The 11253-nt window shown below is 59.6% G+C and overlaps 1 protein-coding gene across 4 annotated transcripts in view; it reads right to left on the minus strand.

Annotated features, from left to right (window-relative positions):
• PPFIA4 (PTPRF interacting protein alpha 4) overlaps positions 1–9908 on the minus strand; it is a 30175-nt gene extending 20267 nt beyond the window's left edge. For all 4 annotated transcript variants that reach the window (XM_036303756.1, XM_036303755.1, XM_036303754.1 and 1 more), the window contains exons 1-9: positions 9794–9908; positions 3601–4229; positions 2656–2757; positions 2178–2342; positions 1858–1932; positions 1559–1648; positions 835–1026; positions 401–547; positions 47–181 (exon numbers count right to left, since the gene is read on the minus strand). In XM_036303756.1, coding sequence (XP_036159649.1) covers positions 47–181; positions 401–547; positions 835–1026; positions 1559–1648; positions 1858–1932; positions 2178–2342; positions 2656–2757; positions 3601–3834 — 1140 coding nt within the window. In that variant the 5' untranslated portion in view covers positions 3835–4229; positions 9794–9908. The remainder of the gene's footprint in view (positions 1–46; positions 182–400; positions 548–834; positions 1027–1558; positions 1649–1857; positions 1933–2177; positions 2343–2655; positions 2758–3600; positions 4230–9793) is intronic.
• Positions 9909–11253: the final 1345 nt, after the last annotated feature.

The raw sequence follows: 11253 nt of genomic DNA on the forward strand, positions 1-11253 counted from the left end.
TGGGAAGTGGCAGGGACACCGCGGACCCCTGGGTCCGGCCACTCACCTTGGTGAGGGCTGCGATTCTCTGGGCCAGCTCGGCCTCCACCTCCGGCAGCGTCTCTGCCTTCCGCAGGGTCTGCTGCAGCTTCTGCTCTGCCACCTCCAGCAGCTCCTGCAGGTGTCGAGCCTTCTCCTCACACTGGAGAGTGTGGCAGGGGGGACAGTCAGGAGGGAGCGCTGCAGCCCCCCAGCCTCAGCACAGCACCAGGACAGGCCAGGAGGCAAGGAACGACCTGGTTCTTGGCTGCCCAAGGCGACCTGCAGGACCCAAGAGGCTGCTGGGCCACCCAGGTAAGGTTCCTGCATGAGGGAGACTCCCAGGTCCAGCACACGCCCCCACCCCACCAGGAGCAGCTACCTGGCGGTGCAGGGACTCCTTATTGGCCAGCTCGTTCTCCAGCTTGTCATTGAGGTCATGGATGGACGTGGCCTCACGCTGAGCAGCCAGGTAGCGCTTCTCCAGTGTGGTGATCCGCTCCTCCATGTCTTCCTTCTGGGCCAGAGCCTGGGCAGGAGCGGAGGGGCCCCAGGCAAGGTCATCGGCTCCCCCTGCACCTCCCTGTCTGCGCCTCCCACCAGTCCCTGGCGGGCTGTCTCTCTCCACACTGCCCTGCCCGCGTCTACCTTACCTCCTCCGTCTGCAGCTCCTGCCCTAACGGGACCCCACCAAGTGCTCAGTCTTACACTCCCAGCACTCGCCTGGCCCCTTCACTCCCAAGGCATCCAGGCAGTTGCCCTCCTGAGTGCTGAACGCTGCACCCAGCACGCTGGGGCCGGCCAGGCCTTGCTCACCTCCCGCAGGTCCCGCTGATGCCTGCTGCTCAGCTCCTCTGACTTGATCAGGTCCCGGCGGGCGGTGCCCAGGTCCTCCTCCAGTTCAGCCACTGCTGCTGTCAGAGTAACCAGTCGCTCCCGGGCCTGGCTCAGCTCAAAGTTCTGCTTCTCCAGCAACTCCTGCAGCTCCTGCAGCCGGCCCTCGTCATCCTCCAGGGACAGCGAGCCGTCAGTCCACCACCGGTGCCCAAGACATCCCACTCCCCTGTGCCACCCCGGCAGGTTGGAGGAGGGACGCTCTGCACAGCTTCTGAGCACACCTCCGTCCACCGGCCTCCTCTGGGCCCAGGAGCTCACGGCAGGTGATGACCTGACACTCTTGCTCTCCCGTGTGTCTCTTGAAAAGCAATACTTTCTAGTTTGACCTACTACTTCAGCGTCTTATAACCTAGAGAGGGGCCTGACTGAAGAACAGGCTCCGAGACCGCACCTTCCCTGACGGAAGCTGACACACAGGTAGATGGCCCTGACAGTTCAGGTGGACAAGCACCTATGTGCCTAGCAGTGGGCACGGAAACACAACTATAGATTTCTCTGCAGATGGGGTGTGGAAAGAGAAAAGAGAAGGGGATATTGGAAGAAGCCCTGAAATACTTTGAGCAGCTGCTCCACTGAACAGGTCAGGGCCCCGCCTCCTGTCTGTGGGAAGACATGCCCCTGCTATGCAGCTCCCATAACCCACCTTCCACAGGCGTTTCAGGCCCAGCTCCACAGTCCCCTCCTCTTCCGCCACTCCATCCCGAAGCCCTGCTCCCTGCTGCAGGGCAGACACCTGCAGGGCACAGTCCCAGCAGAGTGAGTCAGAGACAAGAGAAGCTTTCCTATGTTCCAGACCCTTCTGGGTCCCTGCCTCCCTTCGGCCAGCAGTCTCCAGCCAAGACAGCGAGACAGCAGTGAGCATCTACAGGAAGCCGATGAGCAAAGGGTGAACCCGCCTTGGCTTCCAGCCCAGGTACAGACAGAGGGTGAGCAGGCGCTTACCTGCTCGTGGGCACCTGCCAGCTGCTCCTCCAGGGTGGCGACTCGCTCCAGGGCCGCCCGGAGCCGCTCTCGCACCTGCCCAGGTAGGAGGTGAGGGATGGAGGAAGAAACAGAGACCCTACTGGGCGCAGGCTGGGGGAGCCTGGGCTTGGCTGACCACTGTGGTGTGAGGCAGAGAGGCCCTGCCAAGAGCAAACTTCCAGAGGGAACCTAAGGGGACCCCTGACACTGGGCAACGGAGGAGGGAGCCTGTTATGAAGCTGGCAGATGGGGTGGGAAAGAGGGTGCAGGAATCACAGAGAAGGGTGTGCTGGGGGTACCTTCTCGTCCAGGGCCTTGTGGTGCTCGAACAGCGACTTGAGGGCCTTCAGCACCTCCACCTCACTGGAGACCCCTGAGGGCGACTGGGCCTGGCGCTTCACCACCGTCATCCGCAGCGATCGCTCGTGGCGGGACACCAGGCACTCCAGGTGTTCCAGAAGCAGCTGGCGCAACAGGGAGGCGAGAGGAGGGCCGTGAGCAAGGGGGGAAGGGTTATAGGAGGGCCCACGTGATCACAGTACACACGAGTACAGCCATGTGTGCCGTTAACATGTTGAAATACTTCCGTGTTCATAAGCAACTGCTGTCCCAACCAAATTCCACCCCATGCCAGCTGCCCTGGCCTCCCCCCAGGACCTCAGGTGAAAAGCCCAGCACTGATGGTGGAATAATCTATCATCCAGACATAAGGCAGAGATGTGCCTAGGCTGGCCAAGGGGTCCACCCCACACACACAGGCCAGGTCACCCCACTGACCCTCGTGTTGTTCCGCTCTGCTTTCAGCTCCGATATCTCTTCCTCCCGCTCTAGAAGCTGCTCCCGACACATGCTCAGCTCCCGGGTTAAGGTGGCAAATTCCTGAAAAGCCCACAGCCCCTCAGTGCATGGGACTCCCGCGGAGCCTGAGAGGCCAGGGCCCTGTGCCCCTGCCCCTAGATTGCTGCCTTTCTATCAAGGCCACAGCCAGATGGCCAAGCATCTCACGCCCTGGCAGGCCTGGCGCTGGCGCTGGTTCACTCCTCAGCCCCCACACTGTCGCGCACACTGTACCGACACAGGACTCGATGGCACGCCCGGGGCACCGTGACACCACCCCAAAGGACTGGTGCTCCCTCGCCTCCTCCGCTCATCGCTGCCTGGTTCCCCAGGCCTGGATGCCTCCCACCTGCCCCCAACCTTGGCCACCTGACCCAAAGCACAACGTTAACACAAACTTCTTTCCGGGTTTTCGAGTTTCTGTCTCAAGGACCCTTCCCAAGCCCTCTAAGGTCTGGTCAGCCTGAGTCACCTGCTGTCTACCTCTGCTCCATGGGCCCCCTACCCCCCTCACCCGCCTCCGGAGCCCAAGCCTCTGTCACCACCTGAGGAAATCACATCCTCCTCAGACCTTCCCAGGCCTCCCCACCTGCCACCTCCAAGAACAGGGTCTGGGGAGCAGCAGCCAGCCTGGGGTGCCACCTGCTGGCCACATGAGCTCACTGCAGCTGCCAACTATGGCTGGTTTTCTTCCTGCATCTAATCCCACCCGCTTCTCCAGAAGCTCGGAAGGGACAGGGAAGGGATCTGCCGGGAGGCGAGGGGCAGTGGAGGCTCTGAGGGTTCCATCTGCTGACATGCAACTGAGATGGCCTGCTGAGGGCCCTGAGGGCGCTGGGCTCAGCAGGGCTGGGGGCGGGGAGGCGTGCAGGGGTCAGGTCTGACCTGGGGGAGGGCGGAGTTCAGGTGGCGCTGCAGCTGGTCCCGTTCATGCAGGGCATCCTGGAGCCGGCCCTGCGTGGCCGCCAAGGTCTCCTGACTCTCACGAAGGGACTCTAGCAGCTTCTCCCGCTCATCCAGCATGTTCACCATCAGCTGCTCAAAGTTGGCATCCGCATCAGCACCATGTGGGGGCCCCAGAGGGTCCCCCTCGTTGATTGTGGGCATCACCTCACACATGGTGGGGTGGGCAGGGCCTTCTCAGCGTGGGGGACAGGGAAGGGATTCACAGGGCTGGCACCTCCAGGGGGACCCAGAGCAGGGGCCTCAGAGCAGGCAGTGCCAGGCGAGCAGACAGGTGGGCGGGGCTCCTCCCATGGCATCAGTTGCTCTTGTTCTGAAAGGGGCCAGGTGCCTGAGGTGACCCTGTGAAATGGAGCCCAGGGGCCTGGCCTAACCCCTCAGGGCTGGGGCTGGGTGGGCTGTATTCCCAGGCAGGCAGGCAGCAGCTGAGCGTGGCCATGGCAGACAGGAAGAGGGTGGCTGGAAGAAGGCCCTTTGCTTAGACGGAGTTCTGGAGCCTGGCAGAGTCCCAGCTGGGTTGAGCAACACCCATGGTTCTGGAGGGCAGTGGCCTGTGGGAGAAGAGACTGCTGTGAGGACCCGAGGAGAGGAGAAGGCACCAGGAAGGGTGAAGAAAAGGAAAGGGGGGTGTCAGTGCGCGCCCCTTCTCAGCTTACTCCCACCCCAGCTGTCAGAAGTGCAGCCGCAGTGGAGTGGTTCCCACCCACGTGGCTCCCTGGCCAAATATAGAAAGGATTCAGTCAGCGGCAGGCTGCCCAGAGCCCTCCTGAGACCTGGGGTGGGGGAGAGCAAGGGGAGGGACCAGGGTCTCTGGCCCCACACTCTGGCCAAGGCAGGCAAGAAGGGGTTAACGGGCTCTAAGAAGGGGTTAAAGGACACCAGGTGGTCCTGCCCTGATCGCAGTGCAGCTGGGCTCCCTGGAGAGGCTCCTTGGGGAGGCCCTGAGGCCCAACATTCAGGGAGGAGGCTCTGGCTCATCACCCCACCCCTGAAACCTGGCACACAGCAGCAGGTGTCCATTCTGCTTTCACGGCGCCAGACGATTCGAGGAAACCCAGGTGGATGTGGGGTGGGGCTGTCACTCTCCTGGGGCAGGGCTAAGACGTGGGGGCCCTGCTCAAGACTTGGAATCTTCTCTCTCCATATAACTGCCATTGCTGGTGCTGTGTTAACATGTGCACAGCCTGGCTCCAGCAATGCCTTGAGCCTGGCACATGGATGCCCAGTGATCAGAGCAAAGGAGGCAGCAGGCAGCTGGGGACTTCTCTACCTGCAGCCAGCTTCCAACCGCCCTGCTGCTGCTGAAGGCCACCACCTGAGTCACTTTGCAGAGCTCCTGTTACATGAGAGACATGAGGCACCCGGCAGAGCAATGCTCCACAAACAGTCTTTCCTTCCTTCCCTCTCCCTCTCCACTTGGGAGACACAGGGACAGCTTCTTGTCCACCCCTCAGGTGGCAGATGGGAGAGGACAAGACACATGGGGCCCCAGTGTGAGGTCAGAATCCACAGGAGAAGCACAGAAGAGCCAAGCCTCTTCCCCCCAACCCCCCTGCCATGCCCTCCCCCAAAGTGCTGATGCTCTGGGCAGAAACGGGCGCTGAGGGAAGCCGGGGAAGGATGCGGGCCTGGACCAGAGGAAGTTAGAGTGCCAGCAGGCATGTGGGTACTGCCCACACAAGTACAGAGGTAGACACAGAGCAGAGACCCAGGACATACACACACGTGGCCACGCACACGCTCCCAGACACACTCTGACCCAGGGAATCCTGTCCCCAAGCTGACAGCCACCATGGAGGCAAAAGAGGAGTGCCCTGGCTGCACCTGCCCACCCCGCATCCCTGCGCCCAGAACAAGAGCCCCGCTGCCATCTCACTGATGCTGCCAGCACCAGTGCCCAGGACCCTGCACCCTGGGTGCTCCACCTGTGAGGCTGAAAGGTCACAATGCCCCACCTCCCCAAGCTCAGCATAGCCAGGCCCTCATCCCTCCCCTCCCCAACGCCCACCCCAAGAAAAGAGAGAGCAGGAGGGAGGCTGCGGGAGAAAGCATGCTGAGGAGGGACGCTGACCCAGGGCAGCCGGCAGGGAGTGTACAGTGACCCGAAGCTGGCACCAAGGAGACCACCTGGGTGGCCCTGGGCTTCTCACCACCTACCGAGGCCTCTGCTGTCAGACGGACCCCACAAGGTTTGCTTTGCTCCCTCAGAGGGATGAGCTCATGGATAACAGCTGGGAACAGCAGACAGCACCCATGACGCAGACCAGTACGAAGCACCAGTGCTTGGCAAAGGTGGCCTGCGGGAGGGTTTCACAGGTCCTCAAAGGGAAGGCCTGGGAGGTTCTCAGGCTGCCCACTGTGACATGCTGGCTATTTGGTCCAACTTGGCCTCCCCCCAAATCCTCCTGGTCATTCTGGCAACTGAGAAGCTAGCTTCGCTGCCACCAGCCCTCCCCAAGCCTCCCTCCAAGCCAGGTGCCAGGTAGCAGCTCCATTTGCCCTGGCAAAAATGCCATCAGGTAGAGCCAGATGCCCTGCTGAGGGGGTTGGCCAAAGGGAGCCCTGGGATAGGGACACCTTTAAATAGCGCAGTTATCACCTCAGCCGAACAAAGCCTTAGCTCCTGCCATCCAGTAACACGCACAGGCCCTGATTCAGAGGCAAAAGCTACCGCCCGAAGCAAACATTTTTGGGGGATGGAGGGGTTGCCAGTGATGGGTGCGGGCAGGCTGTAAAACAGTGGAAGAGGGCTCCAGGTGAGCAGGACTGGGTGGGTGTGAGCAGGGCGGGGTCAGGGCTCATAAACACGGGACACGAAAACTCTGAGGTCCCTTGGGCTTCCCAAAGCTTACCCCCATCCTTTCCCAGCAAACAGGAGGAATGGGTACTTGGGTCCGATGCTCTGGCTCCCCGCTGCCCCACCAGACGGCAGGCCCAGCACTGTGAGAACGTGGCCAGGGCCAGGGCCAGGCTGCTGCCCCACGGAAGCCACAGGGCCAGGGCCAAGCTGCCAGTTGGTGCTCAAATCCCAAAGCCCATGAGTTGGGCCAAGAGGAAGCCTCAGAGCAAAGAGCTAAGAGGAAGGTCATCCTCCCAATTTGAGGGCAGGAAATGGGGAGGGAGGTGCGACACAGGAAAAGAACAATGTGACAGCAACTATGATTTACTCAGCCTTTACCACGTGCCAGGCCTGTGCTGATGGTTGGCATCTCTTAACTCATCCCAGTCCTCACAATTCCTTTCTCAGGCCTTTCCGACCCTCATCCAGGGTGCCAGGGTGCTGCAGCCTAGGGACAGCTCCCCCTCCCCTCTGAGGGCAGGTCTCTGAGCAGCAGCCACCCTGGTCACTGACGAGGCCACTGGGCTTGTATCTGTGAAGCCCATCTCTCTAGCTGCTCCCAGGTGTAGTCCTTGAATTTGTGTGACTATGAGAGGGAGGGGGTTAGGACGTGGATGAGAATAAGGGAGTGAAAATTCCATCTGTTGCACATATTCTGGCCCAAACAAGGGCCAAATATTTTGGTTCCATGACTGGCCTAGTGTGAGCTGAGGTCTAGTAACTGGGCCCAGCCCCCCTTCTACTTACTGCACCCATCAGAGCCTCACTGCAGGGTCCCCCAAGCCCAGGGCTCCAAATGCATTAGCAATGGTGGTGATCACCCCATGAACCCCCCCCCCCCCCGCCCCGCCAAATGTCCACTACTCATGGACCAGCAAGGCTCTCCACCCCAGCATCTCTCCTTTAAGCAGAGTCCTGCTCCGTAGTAGTTGCTGGGGCCTCCACCCTCCAGCACTCACCCCACCCCAACTCCCTTACCTAGAACTCCGGGTTCCTGCTTGGAAGGGCTCTCTGAGGTCCTGCATGCCCACCTCCCCACAAGCCTACAGCCTGCGCCCACTGTGCCACTGGTGAGCCAGTAGCTGGGCGAGTCCTCAGGCTCTGCTGGCTTTGGAGCGACCCCTCCCCAGCCCAGAGCTCCTGCCCCACAGCCCTGCCCCCACAGCATTTGCAGTTCCCAGAGACCCCGAAGTGCATCATAGGGCCTAGAAGCAGCCCCTACAGAGTTGGCCTCCATGTACTTTTTGCTCTGATGGCCAAAGAGGCCCACGTTTGCTCCTGTGAGCCAGTACCGTATGCCTTCCAGAGCTAATTATAGGTCAGTGAGCCAGCAGGCCGAAGGGGGGACAGATGGTGACTTCCTGTGGCTGCAATGCCCACTCCCTCCCCTCCATTTCTCCCAATTCTCTACCTGGGACCTGGGGCAGCTTTCCATCCTTCAGTCATCCCTACTCCATACCAACCCCTCCTCTCCAGCACACATACTCCACACAGCTCCATACCACCCCATGTTCCCATAGCAACCCATCCAAGGGCCTAAGCCCCAGGGGAGAGTATCCCTGGCATAGAGCGGCCACAGCTAGCTCCCTCCCATCCTAAAGCCCTCTTGCCCCCAGCTCCCTGGCCCTGCTGAGCCTTCACCCTGCCTCATTGCAACTACAGCCCGTCCTCTCCCCAACTCTCACCATGATCCTCAGAGGCTCTGAACAGACCACAGAAACCCCTGACAACTCTTTCCAACCCTAAGAGTTTAGCAATCGAGAGACCCAGGAGCCTGGCTCCCTGACCTGCCCCTCCAATGCCTCCTTAACACCCAGTTGCCAGGTCACACACCCGGGTCTGACAACATGACGCGCTCAGCAGCACATACATGCCCAGACAGCACTGGCTGGAGGAGCTTCCCTTCCACACCCCCTGCCCCCACACTCCGCTGTCTTCCAGAGATGGAGTCCCCGCTAGGCCAGGTGTCTAGAGCACTCTGGGGGGAGGGGGGCAATAACCACTGGGATGTTCATCATCTCATTATTCTGAGATACCATTCACCCCAGGCAGCCTCCTCAGACCTCAGGACAGTCCTAGAAAATAGCCCAGGGAAATCATTCAAACAGCTCCTCCTGCCCAGGCAGCTTCCCTGGGAGTGCCCGGCTGCTGATGGTAGCGGGTGGATGGGCTGGAATTCCACCCTGTGGGCTCTGCCCTTTTCTAATCCAATAACCATATAACGAAATGGGGAGGGGGCTGCTACGAGTGCCTAGAGGGTAACTGTGTGTACCTTTCAACTGCCCCATGTCCCTAAATTGCCTTGAAAAGACCTAGCCCCTAGCACTATCTGGCATACAGTAGGTGTCCAATAAATGTTTGCTGAACAGAGTACTAAGTGCCAGTTCCAACATCTCTGGAGAAGCCTGGCTATTGGAGGGGCCGCACGGGGAGTCTCCTCCGTAACCACTTGCTCACTAAGCAGCAGAGCAGCCACCCCAACCCCCTGCCCCTAATGGACACCGCCTGGCGCCTCTCCTCAAAGGTGACATCAGCACCTAGTGGCACCTTGTCCTACACCCCCATCCTGCTCAAAGCACCCGCACGGGTTTCCAAGCCCTCCAACCGGACTGGACAGCTGTTCCCACCACCGGAAGCTGCAGGATCGGCCCTGGAAGACAGACTGCGCGGTGGTCAGCTCCGCACCCTGGCCCGCCCGCTCAGCTTCTCCATTCCCGCCTCTCCTCCGGTGGCGCCACCCTCGCCCCCACCTCAGTGGGACTCCGGCTGGCACTGCGCAGACGGGCATCTCAGGCTCAGTTTGCACCTGACAGTTGGACGGTAAAGAGCTGGCGACATTGAGAAGGGCGCTGTGAGAGGCCAGGAAGGTTGAGGACCCCCGCCCCAGGAAAGCGCGAAGTCCTCAGCGCCGCGGGTGCCCCCTGGTATCTTTGGAGCAGAGCTGGCCCAGGAGCTGAGGCGTTTCTCCGACTCTCCTGGGGTGGAGGTAGGGGAGGAGGAATGGGGGTGCAGCCCCCCGCTTTCTCCAGACCTGCCAGCTTAGCCCCTCCTCCGAGGCCGATGGATGAGCACGAACTTCACCACCCGACAAATTGGGCATCGCCCCATGCTCACCCCAAGGGCACAGCACTGAACAGGCCGGTGAGGGGTGGCGGCAGAGGGACAGAGGGACGCCTGAAAACGGGCTGATGCTAAAGGCGCAGGAGACCCCTCCCCAAACTGTGCGGAAGCTGAAGGTGGAGACATCTACCCCCGACCCGGGCTCTGGACGCTCACCTGCCTGCAGTCCTCGAAGACCAGGCAGCTCGGCTGGGCAAGGAGCCCCCGGATCGCGAGGCCCCTGGCTGGTCGAAGCGGCTGCAGCCTCCCAGCCACAAGCCCCGCCCCTGCCCAGACCACGCCCCCGCCCAGACACGTCCCGCCCCCCACGTGACCAGAGGCCACTGCAGCCTCTCTGCGGAGCCCCACCCTAGGGGCGGGGCCTGCGGCTCCCTCAAGCCCGCCCCAGCACGTGACCTGAGAGCAGCCGGGAGGCTGCGGGGTCTCAGCTAAACCAGGCGGCGCATCATCCGGCACGTCATCGCCGCCTCCCTTTGAACCCCCGGGTCCCGAATCTACCACCTGCTCCCCAGCTGGGCCCGGCCCTGGCCTTGTTGTCTGGTCTGTCACCTTTCACACCTGCTCGCTCGTGCCTTTATTTTTCCTTTGGTCACACCCACTTTTTAGTGGAGAAACTTGAAGTCCAGATACATTTCCGCAGTGTGCAGTCAAGAGAATTGTGTCACTTTTACCAATTCAGGCACTTGGTGATTGTTAACATGAAGACAGTCTCAACGCCAAAATTCCTGATTGACAAATGATAGTATTCGCTCCACTTTCCTGAACTGCTCCTTCCCCCATCCCGTGTGGCTATCGATGCATCATTCCAATCTGGTTTGTCATGTTTATCCCTGAGCCTGCTCAGTCCTGCACAAGGCCATGTGCACTGCAGAAGAGTGAAGGATTTTTATGTGCTTGCACTGTGTACATATTTACAGATGTGCACATGTTCAATAAAACACAGCTGTAGTTGAGGTCAGTTGCATATATAACCTTTGTTTTCTTTCCTCCAATAAATTCACCATTTGGCTTAGTTTCCAAGTATCTTTTGTAGAATGTAGGAAAATCTGAATAATTGTGATGTATTTGGGGGGTGAGAAATGAAGCTAAATGTAGTTTGTCTGACCGTCAGAGCAAAATCAAGGTATATATTTAAGGAAGTGAAAATTACAAAACAGGTTTTACACAAGTAGTCCAAAGAGTCCCAAACCTTCTCCAGGTGGTTTAGGGGGTCTCATCAAAGGGCAATCCCTGAGACACTTCACATCCTTTCACTAATAAACACAAATCTCCTAGAAAAGGCAACTCAGCCAGTGAAGAGGGAAAGCTAAAGCCATGTTAATCGAGTTTGTCAACGCTATGCTGAAGCAACATCTATTTTGTCAATCATCATACCACAGTTTGATACAAAACCTCAGAAGCTGTCAGGTCAGCCAGCTAAATGCATTTCACTTCCCTTTTTAAAGGGAACTCCTAAATGGGGGACAGAAATCCACCAGGAGAGCCCCCTTGTGCTCCACAGAATCTTTAGCTCTGGGACTAGGGATCTGTGCTTCTCTTCTCCTGCCTCTGGGGCAATGTTTGACAGTAGAGATGGGCAAGGTGCTTACTGTCCTTGGGCTTTGTTTGTTTTTATC

The sequence above is a fragment of the Myotis myotis genome, unplaced genomic scaffold (assembly GCF_014108235.1).
Source record: "Myotis myotis isolate mMyoMyo1 unplaced genomic scaffold, mMyoMyo1.p scaffold_m19_p_38, whole genome shotgun sequence".
Taxonomy (NCBI): domain Eukaryota; kingdom Metazoa; phylum Chordata; class Mammalia; order Chiroptera; family Vespertilionidae; genus Myotis; species Myotis myotis.